The 26959-nt window shown below is 36.6% G+C and overlaps 1 protein-coding gene and 1 long non-coding RNA gene across 5 annotated transcripts in view; one reads left to right on the forward strand and one right to left on the reverse strand.

The window, feature by feature from the left end:
• The window catches only part of EPS15 (epidermal growth factor receptor pathway substrate 15), a 151504-nt gene that overhangs the window by 110208 nt on the left and 14337 nt on the right, over positions 1 to 26959 (reverse strand). For all 4 annotated transcript variants that reach the window (XM_043578752.1, XM_043578754.1, XM_043578751.1 and 1 more), the window contains exons 2-4: positions 6611 to 6652; positions 3461 to 3550; positions 2526 to 2573 (exon numbers count right to left, since the gene is read on the reverse strand). In XM_043578752.1, coding sequence (XP_043434687.1) covers positions 2526 to 2573; positions 3461 to 3550; positions 6611 to 6652 — 180 coding nt within the window. The remainder of the gene's footprint in view (positions 1 to 2525; positions 2574 to 3460; positions 3551 to 6610; positions 6653 to 26959) is intronic.
• Positions 22 to 26690, forward strand: LOC122482161. The gene is made up of 3 exons (XR_006296994.1): positions 22 to 211; positions 5524 to 5527; positions 26609 to 26690. It is a non-coding gene; the product is annotated as an uncharacterized LOC122482161 (long non-coding RNA).

A 26959-nucleotide genomic window follows, 5' to 3' on the forward strand; every position in this document is an offset into this window, starting at 1 on the left:
TTCAAGTGACTCAACCACTGCTATTCCAGGAAAGCTACAGAGAATACAGCACTACCATGCAGCAACTAAAACAATTATATTAACTGCTTGACTTCAAAATATTTATAAATATCTCCCAACAGCCCTTGGATTTTTGGCATTTGAAGCCTCAGTCCAAAATTTAATAAGTAAATGCAGAGATGCTGAAGCAACTGGTTTTCAGCTGTTCTGAGTTAAAGTCAGGTCTGGGACTAGACATAACAAAAGCCTTTACTCCAGTTATAATTACTTGCAACTTTGTACAGATGATGATGATACAATCAACCCTTCACCACTTCTCTCAAACCTCCTATTCTCACCTATACATTTCTTACCCAATTCCTAACTTATTCTTAGAAACTTGCAAGTTGTCTGCTTTATATAATACCTTGCCTTTACTCACAAATTTCTTGAAAAGATCTCCCCTTCCTTTTGCATTCACTCCATAAGCTTTTATGCAATCTGACTTCAACTCCCACCATTAGCTAGAGAAACTACTGCCTATGTCACAAATAACCTAGGTACCAAATACAATAGCCTCAAAACAAAACAAAACACAAAACCCCCCACCTCATCCTGCTTCTCCTTTTGGCAGTCTGGACAGTAAGAATAACTCCCAGAAATTTCCCTCCATCAACACAGCTTCTTAAAGCTCTCCTAGTTTTCCCCTGACCTTTCAAGCCTCTTCTCTTAGAGTCAATGCCTCCTCCAACTTTTAAATGCTGGTATTCTAAGTACTCTAGTATCAATTCTCTTTCCTTCTCATTCTATGAGAGATTCAATTACTCTTAGGTAATCAGGTCCATCCCATAGTATGGATGGGCTCTGAAGTGAACTAGTCCTGCATTAAACTCTAGTTCTGATACTCCAAGTTGTGAGGCCATGGGCAAGTTAAATAAAATTTTTCTGTAAAAGAAGGGACGAATACCTATCTTGCAATGTCTTATAAGGAACAAAATAAAAGCCATACTATAGGAAGAAAGAACCTACTGTCATTTTGAGCACACAGAAACTCAATAAATATTGGTTTCTTTCCTTTTATTCATGTTAATTCGAAAATCTATTTTGGGGTGCCTGGGTGGCTCGGTTAAGCGACCAACTTCAGCTCAGGTTGTGATCTCACGGTTTGTGAGTTCAAGCCCTGCATCAGGCTCTGGGCTGACAGCCTGGAGCCTGGAGCCTCCTTCGGATTCTGTCTCCCTCTCTCTCTGCCCCTCCCCCACTCACACTCTGTCTCTGTCTTTCAAAAACTAAATGTTAAAAAAAAGAAATTTTTTTTAAATCAATTTCTCCAATGCAAATATCAAAGTTTAACTGAAGACCCACAAATCCAGCCAACTAGATATAACAAATTCAACTCATACTCAAATTCCAAAGTCCAGGAATATCAGTGAAGAATTTATTATACTGTAAACTCATGAAGACAGGGACCAGATAGGTCATGTTCACCTCTGTATTTCCAAAGCCTGGCTCAAAACAGGTACTCAGCAAATATTTGCCTACTGAGTATACATCACCCCAGGTGCCCCTATATGAAGTTAGTTTTCCTATGTCTCCAATGTACCAACTGGCCCTTCTGCCCAGGGGCTCCATTGGAGACTACAATCTAGTTCTGGAATCTTAATGAAGAGACTGGATATTCTGACCCTCTCATCTAAATTCCTCATCTCTTTTCTGAGTTTGATGCTGCTTCAACTATCCCATAGAGGTAATTAACTTTGAGTAACAGTGCTCAGCCAATGTTTCAGCATGCAGCAAGCTTTGAATTCAATCCTGTAGAACTCTGAAATCCATTCACAACAAGCTAAATTTCAAAATACACTGATGGTGTCCAATACCCATTAATCAATTTCATGTATTTCTTGTCTAGGGTTTACTTAAGGCCTGTAAACCACCTTTCGGGTTACATGCCAGAAGTAAGACCTAGACCAGAATAGTCACAAGTAAGTATACACTTTACAAGTAAGAAATTAAGTATGTTGAAATCCTAACCTCCAAAGATAATGGTATTAGGAAGTAGGGCCTTTGAGAAGTGCTTAAGGCATCAGGGTGGGGCCCTCATGAATGGGATTAGTGCTATATAAAAGAGGGTCCAGAGAGATCCCTAGCCTCTTCTGTCACATAAGGATACAACAAGTCTGCAACCAGGAAGACAGACCTTACCCAACCATGGTGGCAGCCTGATCTTGTACTTCCAGCCTCCAGAACACTGAGCAGCAAATTTCTGCTGTTTATAAGCCATCCAGTCTGTGGTATCACGTTAAAGAAGTCCAAACAGACTAAGACATTCCAGAAGAAGAATGTCACCAAATTAACACTAACGTTTGGGAATTAGTTACTTTAATGTCTACTGAATTGGAAATATTTTCATTGTTATAACACTTGCCCTTGTAAAACCCTAATGTTGGTTTAAAAAAAAAATCCTAGTTTAAAATTAGAAAAAATTCCTGTTTAGTTTTTATTTTGAAGCACTCAAAAATTTTTTCATATGAATCTCTGAATCTTACTTGTTTGTTCAGAATTCCTTTGCCATTTGTGTCAGCTAAATCCCAAATCTGAAATTCAGAAAAAAAAAAATCAATCTATTTTAAACAAAAATCATCTTAAAGATAAATTTACAACTTTATGCTCTTTGGTCATCAGATTTAAGAATCACAGAAATAAAAGTGGAAAGAAACCTTAAAGGTCATTTAGCTCAACTCTACACAAAGATATGAAGGCCCAGTGAGATACTTACTGAAGAACATTCAAGGGATCAGGGAAAGAACTGAAATCCAGGTTCTAACCTCCAAATCCAATGACTTTTTCATTAACCCAGGTTCTAACTCCAAATCTGATGCTCCTTCTACTAGAACATACTACCTTTATTTTAGATACATATTAAAACGATATTCTTCCTTATGGGCAAGTTGAAATAGTTCATGTTTATTTGTGAATAATTAAATTATTAAAAATAGTTATTTTTTAGGGCTTTGAATACTTAACAATATCATGTATAAGGATTCACCAGGAGATCTAGCCAGGAGAGGACTTTCCATCTCTTTGTGCTCTTTTCTAAGCCTCTCATCACCAACTCTATTTACCACATATTAAACACAGTTAGAGACAGTTATAATAGAGGAAGTAGGGATAGAGCCAACTCTCTGAGTGGGTGGCAAGGTTCCCAGTCTGTACTGTTTCTCCCCACAATACCCAAATGTACTATTACTTCCTCATTTCATCCTACTAAAAAGTAATTGGTTTTCTAAATATCTGAAAAACACCTTACTTTTCAAAAGGGTAAATCACTGCACCACAAATTCCCTGCATTGCATTACTGTAACTGCTTCAATGATTCAATTCTAACTTCTAAGTTTCTCAATGGTATCTAAATTTGCATCCAATTTATTTATACTACTAAATAAATAGTCATTATAATTTAGTTAAAATGAACAAATACTACCTTTCCAAGTATCAAATCTGGAAGCCCTGATCTTTTCAGGAAAACAGCAGCATCAGAAGCCAATACCCTTCCAGTATTGCCTGTATCGACCTGAAAAGATACAAACCATAAGCTGATGATAACCACAAAGACAAAATTATCATTATTTACCTGCCTTTGTCCCTGGGACTTGGGAGCTGGTTTTTTCAAAAAGGGAACAGGAATCCTTTGACTAACAAAAGCCAAGAAATACATGGAGAGCCACATGAGTAGAATCGACACATCTCGATAGCACTGGCAATTTACAGAAAGGTTTTTACTGCTCCTGTTATACAAATGAGAAAACTGAAGCTCAGAGGAAGCACAGCAAAATTAGTAGAGTCATAACATTAACATATAACTTCTGACTCCAAGTCTTCTATAGTTACCATTTAAATTCTAATAAATAGGGAGGAAAGGGCAGCATTTCCTCGAGAGGTCTTTTGACAAATGGGAATAGGTGTATATGTTATCTATTTTTTCAAACATCTTTAAATCACTAACTTCTGCTTTCATACTTACTCTTAGAAACTGCAACACTTAAAAAAAATCAAAGCAGTATCAGCTCTAAGACCAGCAGTGATTCCATAACAAACTTAAAGAAATATTTTAAAAATTATTAAGTTCCTAAAGCACATTAAGGAAAACACGTCATTTTAATTGATGGGGACTTTCCTTTTAAACAGAATAACGTCAAGAACAGAAAAAAAGTTCAAAAAAATGACTCTCATTTCTGTTAAGATTTCCTAAAGTAAAATTCTGTTTGTAAAAACAAAAAGTAAATGTTTAAAAAGTCATGGGAAAGGTAACATGATACAAGGATATTTGTGAGCTGTTTTTCCAGTTTAGTTAAAAGATTAAGTTTGTTGTAAACACATACAAAACATTCCAGACAGGCCAATCCTAGCAAAAGGCAAAAAGAAATCCTTTCTTTCAAGTGCTGGAACACGGGATAAACAAGGCACTCAGCAAAAAAGAAAGAATTGCCCAATCCAAATTTGGGTTAACAAGGCAGTATAAAAAGGGTTGAGAAACCTGCCTCTAAAATTCTCCAGAACTCCTTCTTCTTTGCCTACTCCTTAACCAGGGTTGGGGGTGGTGGAAGGAAACATCTATCCCCAGCATGGCCTAAATAGAGAGGCTGTCAGAGGAAACACTGACCAAACTCTCATGAAATATTTATGTATCATATTCCAATTTTACTATCTTCCATTCATTTGGTTACTATAATAAATTAAACACAGCCATTTAGTCTCTGTCATCTACAGAAGTTTATGTTGTACTCTGATGCTTACCCAAAGGCTCTGCCATAAGCTACAGGCTAGAATCTGTGTCTTCACCAATGACAAAGACAGTCTCAGGGCCTCATAGAAAAAAAACGATCCCACATACTCTGAATTATTAACACTTCAAAATATAGACTTTGGGATAAAGACTTCTGAGCTGACATCATTTAGACTAATTCTCAGAATGTACTGCTGGATGGACTAAGTCATAATTTTGCAGGACTATGCAGTCCAGAAGTAGTATATTTCATGAAAACAGACTCCTGACCCAAGATGCAGGGAAAGAAGAATTAATTACACATGACTGAATAAACTGTTGACAAATATTTAATTATGGTTATTAATTTGAAAAACTTGGTATTATTTTTAATATTCTATTTTCTAATGATACGTGGAAATCAATCAGTAAATCAATTGCACAAAATAAGGCCTATTTGAGAATAATTCTCTTTTATTCAGAAAGAATAAGCCACTATCATGGAATAAGGACAGACTTTATGTAGAGCCAAAGTCTAGAAAGCCCTCCCAAGAAAACTGGCCTGCAACCTGGTTTATAAGGCCCCAGTCTCAGAGGTAAAGCAAGGTCACTTAGCAGGCTAGGAGCCTTAGCAGATAGGGGAAACCTTAAGATGAGATAAATTCAGGGGTGCCTGGGTGGCTCAGTCAGTTAAGCATCTGACTCTTGGTTTCGGCTCAAGTCATGATCTCACAGTTTGTGAGTTTGAGCCTCGCATCGGGCTCCACTCTGATAGCGTGGAGTCTGGTTGTGATTCTCTTTCTCCTGCTCTGTCTGTCCCTCCCCTACTTGCTCTCTCTCTCTCAAAATAAATAAATAAACTTAAAAAAAAAAAGATGAGATAAATTCATTCAAATTCATATTTACTATAGATGAAATATGAGGGAAAGAATTTCTAGGGTTTGGATCCTAGTCTCAAGATAGAGGAGAAATAGCAAAGGCTTTAAAAACTACAATCCAAAATTTCAAGCAGAAATTAATTCTCCAGGCTCAGAAGATGTTCAATAGTGAATGTATGGCTGCATATTTGCAAGTCACACCCAAGGAGACTTATAATGGTTAATCAACTTGTTGTAATTATGTAAATAGGTCAAATTGTAGCCTTTTCTGATCATAATCAGGTAAGGAGATTGTTAGGAAAAGTGATCTAATATTGGATATGGGCAAATGAGATTGTCTATACCCTCAAGAGATTATCCAGTGTATGTACCCCTGATTTACTTTCTATTTACTAGCTTCTTTTACACTATGCAGGAAGAGAGATTAAATTATAGAAAATCGATAGCAATGCAATGATTCTTTTCCATAACAATAAATGAATTTTGTATTGTGGAGAATATAAATCTCTACAGTTCATATTCTCGTTTTTATATCTTACTGGTTCTCCCAGTAATTGAGGTAAATAAAATCCTTGACATATGTTCATTTTATATTTGTATGAGAGTCATAGTTTTAACTTTGTGAAAATTAAAGTTCAGTGAGTCTTAAAAACAACATAAAAGTCATTTCTATTTGGCTTATAATTAATTTGTATATTTATATCTGGATGAATACATCTAATGTTTTATGTATTTTATAATATATAGCTAACGTTATATGTTATATGGATAGAATGATATTTGAGATAGGTAAGTTAATTATCTCTTTTGTTCATTTTTCTGATAGCTTCTCAAAATCATTAAGCACTCAAAGCAGAAGGCTAAAGCACAAGAAATTGAAAACAAGACATGTCAAATGTGTTCTATTGGCTGGTAATCTGCAAATATACAATCAATAACTGAACTTACCTTTTATGTTCAATCTAGAAAAACAAAGAAACAGAAATCTTACCTGTCTGTAGTACTTTTCATACACAGGATTCCCACTTGATAACTAAAATAAATAAATAAATAAATAAACAAATAAATAAATGTATGTTATTCAATAATTTATACTATTATATTTGCATTCATTTAACAGACATTTGAGACATAAAATGAATAAGATTAAAATATCCTTCATTTCAAAAAGTTTGTTTTAGTTTCTCTTGGCGGGGGGAGGGAAAATGAATAAAGGCAGCCCTATAGATTACTAAGAATCAAGTAGAGTCAAGTAGAAAGGTGCCTGGGTGGTTCAGTCAGTTAAGCATCTGAGTTTGGCTCTGGCCATGATCTCACAGTTTGTGGGCTCTATGCTTACAGTGAGAAGCCTGCTTGGGAATCTCTCTCTCTCTCTCTCTCTCTCTCTCTCTCTGCCCCCTCCCAAAACAAACTTCAAAAAGAAAAAAAAAAAAAAAAAAGGAATCAAGCAGACAAAAAAATAAAACAATTTTAAAATTATTTTTGACATAAAAACTCCTTTTTCTCATGCAAAATTTTACCCAGAAACCCAAAATATAACAAATTAGGGGTGAAATACTTTGGTTAAAGACAGTTGAAAGGCTCAAACCTTTGGCATTCGCCCTCCACTCAAGTGTCCAAGGTCCCTATGAATACAACTCAAGTACCACTTCAATAAAACAATCAAATGAATACAGAAACAGATATACAAAAAGATGATGTTTACATCATCAGACCTGAAATGCTTGTAGGCAAGGAGTGCTGTTCAATTCATACCACAGTTCAAAGGGTTCCCTGGTCTGCTGATGAACAGATTTCCTATTCTCATTTCAAAGGCAGCTTAGGAGTATCAGTGTCTGAAGGCTCAAGTTCACCTGTACATGATTGGGTAAGAGTGTTTTGGAACCAGGAAGGGTATCCAAGAAGGCTTCATGGAAGTGACATCAGTGCAGGAATTTGAAGAATGGGGGGGAAGGTGAGAAGGTGATTCTACACAGAGGTAAGGGCATACAATCAACAGAAAGCTCAGTTACATTTGAAAAGAACAGTAAGGAGTTGTGAATGGTGACAGGAATTGGAAGTAAGATTTTGAAGTTTTGTAGAAGATAACTTAAGAAAGGATTCATATGCCATGGTAAAAGTAAAGAAAATGAGAATGGGAAAAGGGAACTGTTTCAAGAGTTATTAACATAGTATTAGGTCCAGGTGATAATTTGTGAAGAGGGGAAAATAGGATGGAAAGTAGAAGGCTACTTAGGAAATAATTTTAATGGGCCCAGCAGAGGACCTGAACACTAGAAATGGCAGAAAAGAAGAATATGGTCTGAATAAACATTTGTAAGATAAATTTTCAGGACTTATTAAGTAGATGAGGGGGCAAGAGAAGTCTAGCTAGAAATACGAAAATAAACACACAAAAAAATCTTCAAGCATCAAGGTTGGGGCTATAGCCTTAATGGGTATGAAAATTGGATTAAGAAATCAACATTCACTGAATGCCTACTTTGAGAACATATTATGCTAATAATCCTTGTGAGCCACATAGTATCATTCCAGTTTGCAAATAAGGAAATCTAGTGTGAGCCACATAGTATCATTCAAGTTTTCACGTGAGGAAACCTAGTATGAAGGTTAATTCTATGTGTCAATTTGGCTAGGCTAGCCCAGTTGTTTGGTCAAACACTCTTCTAGATGTTACTGTAAAGGTATTTTTTAATGTGATTAATATTTATATCAGTACACTTTGAGTACAGTAATGTGGGTGGGCCTCATCCAATCAGTTGAAGGTCTTAAGAAAAAAGACCGAAGCCTCCTGAAGAAGAAGGTATTGTCTCCAGAAAGCCATTAGATTCAGCAGCAACATCAACTCTCCCCTGCTGGCCTGCCCTACAGATTTAGGACTTGCCAGCATCCACAATTGCATAAGCCAATTCCATAAAATTAGTCAATCATTCAATGTATGTGAATGTGTGTGTGTCTATCCTGTTGGTCCTGTTCCCCTGGAGAACCCTAATATACCTAGTCTCAGAAAGATTATTTGTCCAAGCTTTTATTTACTTTTTTTAAGTAGGCCTCACATGCCCAATGTGGAGTCCAAGGTGGGGCTTGAACTCACGACCCTGAGATCAAGACCTGAGCTGAGATGAAGAGTGGGATACTGGGGTGCCTGGGTGGCTTAGTTTGTTAAGCCTCCACTTCGGCTTAGGTCATGATCTCACAGCTCATGAGTTCGAGCCCTGTGTAGGGCTCTGTGCTGACAGCTTGGAGCCTGGAGCCTAATTCAGATTCTGTGTCTCCCTCTCTCTGTGCCCCTCCCCTGCTCGTGCTCTGTCTCTCTCTCTCAAAAATAAACATTAAAAAGAGAGAGAGAGAGAGAGAGTTGGATGCTTAACCAACTGAGCAATCCAGGCGCCCCAACTTGTCCAAGGTTTTAAACGGCAGAGCCCAGACTTAAACACAGGTCTATCTCACTCGAAGCTCCATGCTCTTTCACAGTATCATGCTCCTTTCCATATGTCCTGGTTTCCTCAGGACAGTCTTGATTTACAATCTGTTGTCCCAGTATCCCATCCAGTTTACCATTTGTCTCAGATTTTGCATTTTCTTAAATGAACTATTATTATTAGTGGCAGTATTAAAATAAAACAAGATGAGGGGCACCTGGGTGGCTCAGTCAGTTAAGCCTCCAACTTCAGCTCAGGTCATGATCTTGCAGTTTGTGAGTTTGAGCCCCGCATCAGGCTCCATGCTCACAGTGCAAAGACTGCTTGGGATTCTCTCTCTCTCCCTCTCTCTCTGTCCCTCCCCGACTCGTGCTATCTCTGTTTCTTTCAAAATAAATAAACTTAAAAAAAAATAAAAACAAAAAAATAAACCAAGATGGATTTAGTACACCTCTACTATATACATCTAACTTCTGGCCAAGCTATCAACTAACTAACTAGTAGAGGGTAAGTGCTTTATCCACTTCTTCAAATGATGAAATCTGTAAGAGGACTAGTGATAATTCCATCTTTCTTTTCCCAATTCTTCGCAGATACAGTATCACTACCATCTTCTTTTCAAGAAACAGCATACAGAAGACTCACTGAAAAGTATCCTCAGACACAAGCAACCTTAGAGGTTGCTAACTCCTTACACCCTTGTGGGATAGTGGAAGTAGTATTTGACACTGGTACTCCTGATGGCTATTTGGTATGCCAGTCACTGCACTGACACGTACAAAGACCTGCGACATGCCCCAGGCCACCCACCAGCTGGCTAAGTCAGTGGGAAAGTACAGGCTATGGACAAATGAAGTATATGCAAGGAGTCAACAACAGTCTGAATTTTATTATTTACTATATGGTATATAACTCTAGAACTACTTATTTTGTTGTTTGGCAATTGTTTTTTTATTATCCAAGAAGCCCTTTCAGAAACAATGAACTAAAAAGAAGAAATTGTATGTTTAATACAAAATTAAATACTCAGTTTTCATTTTAAGAAAAATGGATAGGTAATTTGCATAAAATTTTTGAAGCTACTGCTATTTATCATGGAGCTCTAGTGACATCACTGTTAATGAGTTAGCTACAACTGTCCAAATTTACAAATGTTTTCATATATCCACAGTTAAAATTTTAAGGATAAAAATGGTATTAGACACAAAAAAAAACCAAAAAAAACTTATGTATACTCTCCTTGCAACCTGTCATCTGATTTTAAAGACGGAATCATTGGAAAACTGACTTCATAAATGCAACCTAAGTGTTTCAGTACTGAATCTTTTTGAAAACAAGTCCTCTAGAAATTGGTTGTACATTGCTCAAAATCAATTGAGAATCTTTAATCAAAAGTTGAAGTTCAATGAATAAAGTTCCAAAAACACTTCAGCTTTTGAAGCTTTTAGCAAATATCAATTAATATAAACCAAATCTGCCAAGACACTGAAACATACTCCTCAAAAACAAGGCAAGAACTAAACAAATTAAATGATGAGGGTTCAAAGAGTATGTAAGATTTAATTCTGAAATTCTATAATTATACTTTGTAATGAATTACAGGAGTTCCATCAAAAGATTCCTGCTATTTTTAACTGGATACATTTACAGTCTGTACTGGAATAAAATGAAATTATAGAAAGCCTACAATTTTGCACTAAATTTAGTGAAACATAAAATAATCATAAAGAGGGACAACTTCTATGACAAGATTTGTCTTATAAAAATATTTGTCAAAGAAAGTACCTTAATAGAGGCCTGTAACACCTCCTGTAAAAATATTGGGGCTAACAAATTCATAATTTTCAATAAGAAAAAAATGAGAATTAAGAATATACTTCATTTACCAATTTTTTTCCCTGAACTAACCAGGTACATCACAACAAATAGAGTACATTAGCAACTAATATTACTGGTTACAGAGAATAAACTGTGAAGATTAACTACAGCAGACAATTTTATGAATAAATTTAAACTAGTTAAACTGCACTGGAAAATAATTACATTCTTCAGAAAGTATTAGTGACACAATATTAGAGACACTTATGGCTAAGAAATGATTTAAAAAATACCAAAAAAAATTCTATTTGTGTTTTTTAATATTGACAATGTAAAACCTTAATTTTGTTATAACAAAGAACAAATGTACTTTAGTACATTTTGTTTTTGAAAATTGTCTCTGACTAGAACTCCTTTACTAATCTACCAATGTAATGAAATCATTTTGATGGCCAAAAAAAAATTAAGTATTTCAAAAAACTTACAGAATTCTAAATATTTATAAATGTCCCTTTCATTCTCAAAAATGTCCAGGTTGAATGAAAAATTGTATACTCACCCTACTTACAAGAGTAAAAAGTAAAAAGACAAGAGTAAAAATACTTTTCCAGAGGAAGCAAATGAAATACATTCCATCAATAATGAAGAGTTAATTTTTAAAGATAGTTCAGTTGAATTTTTAGTACTCAGAAAAAAAAAATCTCATATACAGAAATTCTGAGCTCCAAACTATACTTTATTAATCATCATGTTACAGACATCACATTGGTTACTACATAAACACATCTGAGAAGGCATTAGCTCACTAAAGTGTTGTAAAGTACACCCTGTGCTGATTAGTATACTAATACGATACAGCTAAATGAGAATGGAAAAAGCCATCCAAATTGCCAATTCACTCATCAAGCAAGAAGACCAATGAGCATTTTTGTTATGTCTCAGTAAAAAAAAAAATTTTTTTTGTTGAAATATGATCATCTTAGATCAAAAAGAATTCACACATACACAACACACACAATGAATGCAGACAGAAAAAAATTTGAAAGGCAGAGCTAAAATGGTAATAGTGATGGGACGCCTGGGTGGCTCAGTGTCCGACTTCAGCTCAGGCCAATGTTCTCACGGTCTGTGAGTGCGAGCCCCACGTCGGGCTCTGTGCTGACAGCTCAGAGCCTGAAGCCTGCTTCAAATTCTGTGTCTCCCTCCCTCTCTGACCCTCCCCCGTTCATGCTCTGTCTCTGTCTCAAAAATAAATATACATTAAAAAATAAATTAAAAAATTAAAAAAATGGTAATAGTATCTCTGAAAAATGGGATCATAAATTATTTTTACATTCATCTTTGTACTACTGTGTATTCTCTGAAAACATTTTTTATAATAAGCACATCCTACTTTTATAAGTAAAACAAAAAAGCCATTTTCAATTTGAGGAAGAACATAACTCCAAAATTCTGAAATCAGTATTCAAAATTGCATATGGGGGGTGCCTGGGTGGCTCAGGTGGTTTGAGCATCTGACTCTTGATTTGGGCTGAGGTCATGATCCCAGGGTCATGGGACTGAACCCCACATCAAGCTCTGTGCTGAGCATGGAGCCTATTTGGGATTCTCTCCCTGTATCCCTCTCCCCCCTCCCCCACTCATGCTTTCTCTCTCTAAAATTAAAAAAAAATGCATATGAATTTTTAGCATCTAAATTAATTTCTAAAGGAAAACTTTTAAGCTACAGTTCTCAAGACAAAAATCTGATCTTTTAAAATTCTAACATTATTTAAAAGCAATTATTTATTAATTAGCTATATAATAAACTCTTATCAGTTGCCACAAAGTAAAATATTCATAAATGTAAGAATTCCTTCTCAAGAGTCAGTAGCTATTTATTACTACTCTGAAAAAATGTTAAGTGCTTATAATAGATGTTAGAAAGTAAATACAGTTTTGTAAAAAAAACACTCAAGTTTTGGTATCAGATAGGCCTAGATTCAAAGTCCATTCAATTACTTTTTAGATGATCTTGAACAATTTACTTCACCTTTTTAAAAAGCCTGTCTCCTTATCTATAAAGTGCTAATAATGTCTATTTTTCATCGGTCTTATATGAATTAAATTAATTGAAATAAAAAGAGATGATTACTTGTTTCCTAATATCCTTTCTTCTTTCTTTAGTAACAGCATCCCTAAGCTTTTTTTTTTCAATATATGAAATTTATTATCAAATTGGTTTCCATACAACATCCAGTGCTCATCCCAAAAGGTGCCCTCCTCAATACCCATCACCCACCCCCCCTCCCTCCCACCCCCCCATCAACCCTCAGTTTGTTCTCAGTTTTTAACAGTCTCTTATGCTTTGGCTCTCTCCCACTCTAACCTTTTTTTTTTTCTTCTCCTTCCCCTCCCCCATGGGTTTCTGTTAAGTTTCTCAGGATCCACATAAGAGTGAACACATATGGTATCTGTCCTTCTCTGTATGGCTTATTTCACTTAGCATAACACTCTCCAGTTCCATCCACGTTGCTACAAAGGGCCATATTTCATTCTTTCTCATTGCCACGTAGTACTCCATTGTGTATATAAACCACAATTTCTTTATCCATTCATCAGTTGATGGACATTTAGGCTCTTTCCATCATTTGGCTATTGTTGAGAGTGTTGCTATAAACATTGGGGTACAAGTGCCCCTATGCATCAGTACTCCTGTATCCCTTGGGTAAATTCCTAGCAGTGCTATTGCAGGGTCATAGGGTAGGTCTATTTTTAATTTTTTGAGGAACCTCCACACTGTTTTCCAGAGTGGCTACACCAATTTGCATTCCCACCAACGGTGCAAGAGGGTTCCCGTTTCTCCACATCCTCTCCAGCATCTATAGTCTCACAGCATCCCTAAGCTTTACCTGGACATATGGACACCTAGCTAAAGCTACATTTCCCAGCCTCTCTTACAATCCCAATTCTCCCAATGGAATGAGGATGTAAGTAATGTGTCCAACTCCAGGTTATGTACCTACAGGGAAGGAGAATGCTTTCTACCTCCTAGTCCTTCTTCTAGCTGGCCAGAATGAAGATATGGTAGCAGAACATGGAACAGCAGTCCAGACTGAGATGGAAAACATGGCTGAGAATAAAAGAATAATAAGAGAAAAAGGGCGTAGATCCCTGACACTATCATGAAGATGCCATATCAGCCCTATACCATTTACTCTACCTGGACAGTTACTTGAGGAAGATAAACTCTCTTGTTTAAGCACTATGATTTTGGCTTGAACCAACACCCTTAACTAATGCAACAAAGAGAAAAAAAAGATCTATTTTTATTAAGAAAAAAATCATTTAAAGTATAGTAAACTTTAGTAAGAAAAAAATTATTTAAAAAAGGATAGCATACTATACTATCCTAAGGCAGGTTGCATTATAATTCTCAATCATTTATTCTCCTCTTATAAAAGTATTAACATCCCTGCCTGCTGCCGTGTGACTTGTAGTGCCTCTCTATGGCAAGAACAGCCCTACTGCTGGCTTGGCCATCTGACTTACTTTGGCCAGTGAAATAGGAGAAACTTCCAGTTCCAAGTTAGAAGCCTTAAGAACTATTGTGTGTTTTCACCAACTCTTGCTCTTTTCTCTCTACCAAGAGAACCGTACATCACAAATAGGGGGTATTCTTTCACTCTGGATCCTAAAATGACAAAGAATCGTAGTGTAGAACCATAGATGATTACTAGGAGACCCTATAACATGAGCAATAATTAAACTTTTGCCATTGTAAGCTACTGATGTTTTTGGTTATTTCTTACACAAAATAATTTTGCAAAAGTTAACATATAGATAATCTAACACCAAAGTATACCAGGTAGTAAAAGAAGAAGGAAGAAGGAAGAGGAGGAGGAAGAGGAGGAGGAGGAGGACCTGATTACTAGGGAAATCCATAGGTTAGTAAATAAATATCAAGAATTGCTTCATATGGAATTTTTAGTTTCATCTCTGGGGGGTTATATGGGAGGTAGATGCTACATCATAGGACTTTTGAGAGACTGATTCTATAATACACAAAATGAACTGAAACTTTAAATACTGTTAGGCTTATTATAAATGGTTATAGTACAATGTGGGGAAAAAAGGTAAAAACAGAGAAAGGACCTCTAAAACATAATTTTTATCTTTTTTCCATTAATCACAAGGTCACACAATAAAGAATAACCAGTGAATAAATGAATAAAATGAAGAGGGGAATGGGTATGAACATAAAGGAGTAACATAAAAACCTTTGTGATGGAACAGTTTTTTATCTTAATTACTTACTGTTAGTTACATGAACCCACACATGATAAAACTGCATATGCATAGTCCATCAACTGATGAATGGATAAAGAAATTGTGGTTTATATACACAATGGAGTACTACGTGGCAATGAGAAAGAATGAAATATGGCCCTTTGTAGCAACGTGGATGGAACTGGAGAGTGTTAGGCTAAGTGAAATAAGTCATAGAGACAAAGACAGATGCCATATGCCATATGTTTTCACTCTTATGTGGATCCTGAGAAACTTAACAGAAGACCATGGGGGAAGGGAAGGAAAAAAAAAAAAAAAGGTTAGAGAGGGAGGGAGCCAAAACATGAGACTCTTACAAACTGAGAACAAAGTGAGCGTTGATGGGGAGTGGGAGAGAGGGGTGGGTGGGTGATGGGTATTGAGGAGGGCACCTGTTGGAATGAGCACTGGGTGTTGTATGGAAACTAATTTGACAACAAATTTCATATTTAAAAAAACTGCATATGCATAGAACTACATACATACAAACATGCACAAAAATATCTATAAAACCAGGGCACCTGGGTGGCTCAGTCAGTAAAGCGTCCAACTTGGGCTCAGGTCATGATCTCGTGGTTTATGGGTTCAAGCCCCACATCAGGCTCTGTGCTGACAGCTCAAAGCCTGGAACCTGCTTCAGATTCTGTATCTCCCCCTCTCTCACCCCCTCCCATGCTCATGTTCTGTCTCTCAATAATAAACGTTAATTTTTTTTTAAATAATAAAAAAAAAAACTATAAAACCAATGACATTTGAATAAGGCCTGTGAATTGTGCCACGGTCAATTTCCTAGTTTTGCTATTGTACCATAGTTATACGAAGTATGACAGTTAGGGACAACTGGGTAAAGGGTATATGGGACCTCTCTGTAGTACTTTTTTGCAACTTCCCATGAAAAGGTGGTGTTGAAGACCACTGTGAAATAGAGAGGTGAAAATCCAGACAGAGAGCCTGTCTGTAAAGGCAAACAGATACAAAAATCTGGATAACAAAAAGGAGACAATGGAATAGTTTTTATTTTTCCAGAAAAACCACCCAAAATCTTTTTTGTTTTGCTCTCTCTAAAAATTTAAGAAAATGAGTAACAACTCATTACTAGTAGACATAAAAGGTAAGTGTTATATAATGCCACAATTTTCTGGGTAATTTGCCATACAAGTATTTTTAACATATTAACACACAAAAGTTCAGCTACTTAGAATATAGCCACTAATACTTCATTTTCAAGAGAACGGAGGAACCAGAAGGGGGAACTAGCCCTAACATTCTTTTAACTATTCCATCACAATCACAACCACCAACTTCTTTAATGTTGGAACAGCAACTCCAAAGGCCAAAGTAACAAATGAATACAACCAGAAGAGCCTATGCATTTATACACATTTATTTACTCAGTATGAATGGCTTTCAAGTTTGGAGACTAAAACCTTCTGACAGACTTGTAATGTCTAAAACAGACTTGTATATTTCACAATACAAAGGAAAACAGGATAAAGACAAGAATGAAAAAATAAAAGGGAGCAATGGTGATCAACAGCAATCCAAACTGACAAAGGAAACAGTAATCTGAAGCTGTCTGAAGAGTCCAGAGAACGTCAATAAAAATGAAACTTTAGAAAGGAAAACAACCCTGAAACTGAGTAGAGGTGGAGAAAAGCAAGTCATGTTAGCAGTCCTCACCTTTAAAGCCAGTGAGAAGGTGCTCAAAGAGACACAAGCAGCCATCTGAGCAGTTCCCTTAGAGAATCCACAGTATCAACCCTCAGCTCTGTGAGTCACAACTCATTTAATAATTTAACAAACATGTACTGGATGCCTTCTAGGGATACAGCAATAGGTTTATATGTCTGGGGTTACAAAAATCATACATGGCTCCTGCCCTCAAAACAGCTTACACTATAATAAAAGTTTCAGTGTTCCATTCTGCAAATGTGCTAACATCTCATGTTAGTCCCATAACAAACCATTATAAATTGGTAACATAACAGTAGTACTATAAGACTAGTATTGCAAAGAAAACTTTGAAAACCTAGACCTAAGAATATATTTGCTTTGGAGATGATCAGAACCAAAAGGTACTTTAAGTAGAGAAAAGGATTTCAAAAGATGACATACCTGTATGCTACTGAAAAACAATGGGTGTAAACAGACCGTAGCAGCAACTCAGACCAATAATGAACTAGTTTTATTAAATCCAGTTCAATCTGACCAAAAATCTAAGTGGCAGAGTGACAGTGAATAGAAAGAGTAGCTTTGGTCTCTCACCAGAACATAGTTAAGTCCTACACATGCCAGTATAGTTACCCCAAAATAAAGAGAAGTCACTGGGAGAAGCATTATCTTTAAGCAGGAATAATATATGAATTTATAAACATTCAAATAAGGAAGAAATGAAACAAAATAACTATCTCCTGCATTTGTATAGCGCTTTACCTTTTTTTTTTTTTACCAAGGACATTCACAACCTCACCTCAGGCCCTTTTTCTATACTAACCCAGATGATCACATCAAGTCCCACGATATCAATACCACACTTATACTGATGACTATCAAATGGGTATCTTTAGTTCAAACCCCTTCTCTGAACTCCAAATTTACATAAACCATCTACTTTACATCTCCACTTGGGTATCTCCCAAACATCTGAAAGACTTGTATTTTTTTTTTTCTCCAAAAACCCATTCCTATCCCCGGCACAAACCATCTAGATGCACAAGCCAAATACCTGAGTCTACCTGTCCCTCACTGTCTGTTTTCAATCCATCAGCAAGTCCTATCAACTCTAATTCCAAGATATACATTGAACTCATCCAACTCTCTCAGATCTCAGTCCATATCTTGTCTTTACTACTACTACTACAAACTTTTTTTTGAAGTTTATTTATTTTTGAGAGAGAGAGCAGGAGAGCATCGGAGAGAGAGGGGGACAGATGATCCGAAGCAGGCTCCGCAATGACAGCAGAGAGCCCAACGCGGGGCTCAATCATGAACAGTGAGATCATGACCTGACCTAAAGTTGGACACAACCGACTGAGCCACCCAGGCACCCCTGTAACAAACTTTTATCCACCCTCTCAGCCTTTATTCTTGCCTCTCCATACAGAGTATACAGTGGTCATATAAAAATATAAATCAGGACATAATGTTACCCTGTTTAAACCCCTCAATGGCTTCTTATTTGACAAAAAAAATAAAATCCAAACTCTTTGCCATGGCTTGGAATTGCTGCCAGTCTCTGCTTACCTCTCCAGCCTAATTTAGGGCCACTAATTTCACTCTGATATTTCAATTCTTCTAAAAGTACAAATTCTGTCTTAATTCACAGCTTTTGCATGCATCATTCTCTCTTCCTGAAAAGCATAGTTGGTATCTTCATTTACTTAGCTTAAATGTTACCCACTCTAAGATTTTTTTGGATCATCATAAAGTAGGTCCTCTTCTCTTTTATTTTCTTCCTTAGCTTTGCTTGTTTCCTTCAGAGACCTTAATACAACTTGTTTTAATTTTGTCTGTGGTTTTTTTTTGTGTGGGTGGCCCTCACTATAAGATGAGCTCCGGGGCGCCTGGGTGGCGCAGTCGGTTAAGCGTCCGACTTCAGCCAGGTCACGATCTCGCGGTCCGGGAGTTCGAGCCCCGCATCGGCTCCGGGCTGATGGCTCAGAGCCTGGAGCCTGTTTCCGATTCTGTGTCTCCCTCTCTCTCTGCCCCTCCCCCGTACATGCTCTGCCTTTCTCTGTCCCCAAAATAAATAAACGTTGAAAAAAAAAATTTTAAAAAAAAGATGAGCTCCGTGACAGCAGAAGCCCATGCCTATCTTGTTCATCATATCCCCAATACCTAGCATGGTACCTACTTACAGAAGCACTCAATAAATATTAGTTGAATGAATGATTATTAATGAAATTCCTTCTTGCAGTAAATTCCCAAATACTGCTGGGAGTATAAATTCATTTATTCAAAATTTATTGACAACCTACTACTTACCAAAGACTGAGCTAGGCACAGTGATACACAGTCCCTTCTCTCAGAGAGTTTACTGTCTACAGTAGAGAAAGAAAAGGGTAAACAAGACATTTTTTCCTCAACCTCTTCTGAGAATGTTCCCTTCACCACCTAACATGAAATAATACTTGGTCCTTTCCTAAAGAAAAAGCTAGACACATCTTTTCTCCGAATGTTACTTTCAACCCCCTCTTTTAAATGAAACTCAACCTCTCACCTCCCTCTCAAATGGTCCATTTTTTATAACTGTCCTACCTCAGGGTCCAGAAATGGGATTAAAATGCTCTTTGATCATTTCTGCAGCTTGTCCACATTATACTACTCAACTTTTTGTTTCAAAAACAAAACAAAATAGAGGCACCTGGGTGGCTCAGTTAAGCATATGACTTCAACTCAGCTCATGATCTCACAGTCCGTGTGTGGATTTGAGCCTCACGTCGAGCTCTGTGCTGACAGCTCAGAGCCTGGAGCCTGGTTTGGATTCTGTGTCTCCCTCTCTCTACCCCTCCCCCACTGGTGCACGTACGCACGCGCTCTCTCTCTCTCTCTCTCTCTCTCTCAAAAATCATTAAAACATTTAAAAAATACATTAAAAACAGGAGCACCTGGGTGGCTCAGTAAGTTAAAAACCCACTTCGGCTCAGGTCATGATCTTGTGATTTGTGGGTTCAAGCCCTGTGTCAGGCTCTGTGCTGACAGCTCAGAACCTGGAGCCCGGAGCCTGCTTCGGATTCTGTGTCTCTCTCTCTCTGCCCCTTGCCTGCTCACACTCCATCTCTGTCTCTCAAAAATAAAAATTTACTTTAAAAAACTTTAAAAAATAACTTAAAAACAAAATAAAGCTCTACTTTTTTTTCTATTTTATTTTATGTTTTTAAGTTTTTACTTAAATTCTAGTTAGTTAAAAAGCTCTACTCTTCTGAACCTCTTACCTTTCAACAAAATTACTCTCTCCTCTTCCTTAACACTGGTATCTTTTAACCTGGTCTCTCTACCCCACGTAAGGCTTTGGCACGTGACTCATTGTCTTCCTCTTTACTCTAAACCTCATCAATGGATTATTTCACCATTGACTTAACCCATCCAACAACCTGGCTTCTTACTTCCCAGACCTCTTAACTCCAATGGTCTCTCCAAAACACAGAGTTATACATATATGTTATGGCCCAGTCACTCTCTTACTCCCATGGTAATAGCCTTCCCAGCCTTTCTACCTTTACCTGCACACACTTTTCCTCCTAAATCATTACTTTGAGTACCTTGTTCTCCAAACATAACCTCTTCTTTCAAGTTATCATCTTTTGCCTCTATAACACAGACCCTTTCACTTGGACTCTAAACCATCAGACCCCTTCTTTGTTGTACTTTCCTCCTCATTCAGTTTAGATACGGTATATCATTTTGATAATATTCTTGCTAATATCTTGAATTCTCTTGCTCCTCTTGTCTTTTGGTCACACCAACATAGCAAAATCCCAAACCTTGATGAATTCAACTACCCCCTTTTCTTTGAGGTTGCAGCTGAGAAAGTCACTCAACAGGACAGACTGGAATTCATGATAACTACATTGGTTTTCTAGAGCTGCCATAAAAAAGTACCACAAACTGAGTGGCTAAGGACAACATTAATTTACTGACCATCTGGAAGCCAGAAGTCCAAAATCAAGGTATTGGCAGTGCCAATCTCCCTCTGAAGGCACTAGGAAAGGACCTGTTCCAGGTCCCTAATTTTGGTAGTTTTGTGGCTTATGGCAACATAACTCCAATCTTCTTATGGCATTCTTCCTGTGTGTATGCCTGTGCCCAAATTTCTGCTTTTGATGAAGACATCAGTTATATTGGATTAGTTGCCCACCCTACTCCAGTATGACCTCATCTCAACTAATTACATCTATAATGACTCTAATTCCAGGTAAAGTCACATTCTAGGACTTCAACCTATGAATTTGAGTGAGGAGAGACACAATTCAACACATAACAACCAGTAATCTCAATTCTTTCTGACAAACCTACTCTTCAACCCATTCTCTACAGCAACTATTTTGGGAACAAATGTGAACTTTAGTCAATCCAATCAGACAAAATCTCAGTTCTTTCATGGGAACTATCATAGAAGAGATTCTCTCTTCCACTGCACTAGGAGTTACAAAGACCACATGCCTGCAGCTTTACAAACATCTTAGTGCTACCATGGGAAAACCTGTCTGAGACTGAAGCCAAGATATGAAGGAAAAACTGAAAAGTGACATCACTGAGACCCTAACACATCTGAAGACAGCTCTACTCCCAGGCCTATCAACTACATAAACTAACATATTCCCTTTCCATTTAAGAACTGGCGTTTCCTATCACTTGCGTAAAGGGTTCTGATGTAAGAACAGATAAAACTGGCTAATAAAGTAAACTTTATATACTTCTTGACTGGTTTTCAGAATAACACAGATCGAAGAATAAAACTTTATTCTTTACTATTTCAATTATTTTCATACTATAGACCTAACATTTTTAAAAAATCCACACAGGGGTGCCTGGGTGGCTCAGTCAGTTAAGTGTCAGACTCCTGATTGCAGCTCAGGTCATGATCTTACAGGTTTGTGAGTTCAAGCCCCCACTTCACACTGACAGTGCAGAGTCCACTTGGGATTCTCCCTCTCTCCCTCTCTCTCTGCCCCTCCCCCACTCAGGTTCCCTCTTTCAAAAATGATAAAATAAACTTTAAAAAATCCACATAATCTTACTTCGTTTGTCTCAAGTATAATTTGGAATAAACACCATTTCTTAAATAAGCTTCTTAAAGTAAACTAAGAAAACATGCATGTTTACATGTTTATTAGTTGTTTATTTCAAAAACAGCAAAGAACTTGTTAAAAAGAATTTTCATTATTATGACAACTTACAAAATGGGAGAGAGGGTAAACCCTCACAGTCTACCACTGACACCCAACTCTGTAGGATGATTAATAGCCTGAACTAATAGGTTTGATTGGTAAAAGTTGGCCTGTACTAATAGAAGGCAAACATGCTTAAATTAAATACAGATAAATGAAGATTAGCTTATTCAATAGCTTTGCACAAATAAAATTAAAAATTCACAATTAATGGGGTACCAGAGACCCAAAAGAATCAGCAATGAAATGTTGTTTTTCTTTTTTTAATTTTTTAAATGTTTTTACTTATTTTTGAGAGAGAGAGACACACACACACACACACAGAGCATGAGCGGGGGAGGGATAGAGAGGGAGACACAAAATTCGAAGCAGGCTCCAGGCTCTGAGCTGTCAGCACAGAAGCCAACACAGGGCTCAAACTCATGAGCTATGAGATCATGACCTGAGCTGAAGTCGGACGCTTAAACGACTGAGTCACCCAGGTGCCCCCATCAGAATAAATTTTTTTTAAATCATGTCATCTACAGAGATAATTTTATTTTTTTCCTTTCTAATTTGGATGACTTTTATTTCTTTTTCTTGCCTAATTTCTCTACCTATAATTTCCAGTACTATGTTGAATGGAAGTGTTTGTAAAAGCAGTCATGCTCATCTTGCTCCTCATCTTAAAAAAGCTTTCAGTCTTTCAACACTTAGTATAATGCTAGCTGTGGGTTTTTATATATGGCTTTTATCATGTTGAGGAAGTTCCCTTCTATTGCTAGTTCACTGAGTATTTTCATCATGAAAGGGTGTTGAATTGTCAAACGCTTTTTCTGCATTAATTGAGATGATCATGTGGGGTTTTTCCCCCTTCATTCTATTAACGTGGTATATTACATTGATTGATTTTCATATGATGAACCATCCTTGTAAGTGTTTCATTGTCTTTTCCTGGAAATATATCCACAAACCAGGAAATAAAAAGCATCCTTTTAGAGCCAAATGACTAAACTTTGACCGGAAAAAAACTGTCAACTCATCTGTACTGTAATGTGAAAAGATCTGTTGCTTTTCAATCCCTAGTTTAGTAAAATACTAGCAGGATGTTAGTCAGTCACACACAGTCCACCAATTTGTCATCTGGCCTACTTAGCATACTCCTCTCTTCAAATGCAAGTTTTGCTCTGGTGGTTGTCTACTGATCACTCATACAGACTCTGCAGAGAATTACCTACACCAGAAACTGTAATTGCTTAACCTCTATCTGGAAAGTAGTAGGAGTAAGAATTTCTACTGGAATTGGAGTAGGGGATAATTTTGGTGAATGGGTACAGAGACAATATTCAACTAGTCTCAATTTCAAGTATTCTGTAATAATTAGTGGACCATTTGTTTTTCATTTCTAGTTAAGGAAATACAGTAACTCTGGCTGGAGCACTTACATGAACAGTAAACTTGACAAGGGATTATTGAGGGAAAGCAGCTAGGAAGATTAAAGATAACTAAAATGACCTATTTTGCTTAAAGCTCACAGTTCAGGGTCAATTGGAATATTATACAAATATGCTTTACACTAGATAGTTTATGTGAATCAGTAGAAGACTCAATGCATTAACATGCTAACACACCAGTCATTTCCTATTTATACAAACTGCTGATCCATTCATCATGTGTCATTGCACTAGGCACTCTTGACAGAGAGATGAACAAATAGGACTTCTTTCCTCTCCCGTAACTTAGTCTTAAGAGAAAAAAAAAAAAAGAAAAAGAAAGAAATTATAACACAACGGCTAAATACAAAAACGTATTTAATGCACTAAGCTGTCAGACAAATAAGAAAGTATTAATATATTGTACTTACTATCATTATTACCAGGCAGAAACAAAGTACAGAGAGAAATATACTAAGGAAATACAAAGTTTAAAAACTTGTTTGTTCATTCATTATTCATTCATTTAGACATTTGTTGTACATCTATATGCACTGATATTGGGAATACTAAAATAAGTGAGAAACCATAGTCCCTGACATTGAACACTCAAGTCTAGAGGGAAAAACAGACAATAATAGTCTATTGTGATAAGTGCAACAAGAGGAAGTAAATATAGTTGCTATGGAATCAGAGATACCTAAAGGAGACAAAAGAGGAAAAATCAATAAAAGTCAGGTCTGAATTATTTTATAACAAATAGAAAAAGCTGAGGAAGTCACTTACAAGTGACATCTAAATTAAATCTTAAAGGAACCAGTCAAACAACTGTAAAGAGTACTCCCATCTCAAGGCCCCTACACTTGCTGTTCCATCTACCTGGAACGTGTCCATAGATACTCATATGGCTTACTTCTTATTTCATCAAACTCTGATCAAAATAAACTTCCTCAGAGGGGCCTTTCTGACCATCCTATCTAAAGTTGCTCCCAATAGCACCCTCTTCTCTTACCCCACTCTTACTGTTTTTCCTAGCTCTCATCACAACTGGACACACTTATTATCTATTTGTTTCTGTTGGTCTCCCTCACTAGAAATATTAACCCATGGGGCCAACGACTGTCTTGCTTACTATGTGTCACAGTACAGACACCAGTGCTTGATCGATAGGAGGTACTCAGTATCTATCAAATGAATAAAGCAAAGAAGAGCCAGAAAAATTCAGGCAGAGCAAGAAAAATGTACAGAAGAAAGTTATGAAAAATGGGCCATGGCTGGGTACTCTTGACCAATAATAATTGTAATAGCAAATATTTTTATTAAGGATTCACTTATGGGCCAAGCACTATTCTCAGCACTTTATTTGTATTATCTCATCTAATCTTCACAATCTATAAAATAGACACTCTTATTCACATTTTACATATGAAGAATCTGAAACACAAGGAGATTAAATGAGGTACCCAAATTCACATAGCTAGCAAATGGCAGAACTAGAATTCCAAGACAAGCAGTACAATGCCAGGGCTCATTTAACCACTCTTTTAACCACTGCCCCAAAGCATAGAGAAATGATAACCTCTCTGGGTTGTTTCTACATATGTTTAAAAAAAGAAAGAAAAATATCTACTATAAGCAGTCTTCATGAATATTATAGGTTTCATATACTTAAAATACTTATATATTACACATCAGTAGTTTTTTCAGAATATGAACTACATTTACCATGCAAAAGGCTAAGTAAATCCCCCGCCCCCAAGCTTCTGATTCTGATTCATAGTGGGAATGAATGAGGTCTAAGAATTTGCATTTCTAAGAAGTTCTCAGATGATGCTGATATATACAAGTTCACTCTCAAGAAACCCTGAGCTACATAACCAAAATGTGAATTAATAATACTTTCAAATAACATAGGTTTCTTGAACAATCAAACGCTGAACTAGGCACCTTCAAGGTACTGTATATACATGTACATGCTTTCCTCTAAAGATCGGGGACAAAACAAGAATGTCCACTCTCGACACTTCTATTCAACCTTGTATTAGAGGTCTTAGCCAGCGAAATTAGGCAAGAACATTGCATAAAAGGCATTCAGATTGGAAAGGAAGAGGTAAAACTCTATTCATAGATGACATGATCTTATACAGTACATAAAACTTCCTAAGGAATCCACTAAAATCCTATTAGAACTAACAAATGAGTTCTGTAAGGTTGCCGGATACAAGGTCAATACACAAAAATTAACTGAATTTTTATACACTTGCAATGAACAATATGAAAATGAAATTAAGAAATCAATTCCATTCAGATAACAAGAATAAAGAAGAATAAGATACTTAAGAATAAATTTAACAAAAAAGTACAGAACTTACACTCTAAAAACTATTAGACATTGTTGAACAAAATTAAAGATATATAAGATGGGAAAAAAATCACATGTTCATGGATTGGAAGACTTAACATTAAGATAGGTATATTCTCCATACCAATTTACAGACTCAAAGCAATCTCTATGAGAATTCCAAATGCTTCTTTGTAGAAAAGGATAAGCCAATTCTAAAATTCATATGGGATTGCAAGGAACCCAGAGTAGCCAAAAACAATCCTGAAAAGAAAAACAAAGTGACAGGACTAACACTTCTCAATTTCAAAACTTACCACTAACACCCCTGTAATAAATATTCCCAATACAGCTTTATTAGATGTTCAAGCTTCAGGATAAGGTTCAGTAGCCATAGCTGTAGTATAACCAAACACTACAAGCATGTCCCCTAAATAAATTTTAAAAACTATTAAACCTAAAAAAGATCCCCCGAAATTTAATACAATACCACAACTGATACCACCAGCCACAATCAAACCAAACCCACCATAAATTGGAGAAGGCTTTGAAGAAAAACTTACAAAGCTTACTACGAAAATTGTACTTAAATATACAATGTATGTTATCATTATTCTCACATGGAATCTAACCATGACCAATGATATGAAAAACCATCGTTGTATTTCAACTATAAGAATTTAATGACCAACATTCGAAAATCACACCTCCTCATTAAAATCATTAACTACTCATTTATCGACCTACCTGCCCCGTCCAATATCTCAGCGTGATGAAATTTCAGCTCCCTATTAGGAGTCTGCCTAATCCTACAAATTCTTACAGGCCTTTTCCTAGCTATACACTACACATCAGACACAATAACCGCCTTCTCATCAGTCACCCATATCTTCCATGATGTTAACTATGACTGAATTGTAATCAAGACAATGTTGTACTACACAAGGATAGACATATAGATCAACACGATAGAATTAAAAGTCCAGAAATAATCTCATGCATCTATGGTCAAATGATTTTTGACAAAATCATTTGGTGTGGAAAGAACAGTCTTTTCAACAAATGGTGCTGTGACAACTGGAGATCCATGCGAAAGTATGAAGTTGGACCATTATCTCACACCATGTACAAAAAACTAACTCAAAACAA

This window comes from Prionailurus bengalensis, chromosome C1, assembly GCF_016509475.1.
Source record: "Prionailurus bengalensis isolate Pbe53 chromosome C1, Fcat_Pben_1.1_paternal_pri, whole genome shotgun sequence".
Lineage (NCBI taxonomy): Eukaryota > Metazoa > Chordata > Mammalia > Carnivora > Felidae > Prionailurus > Prionailurus bengalensis.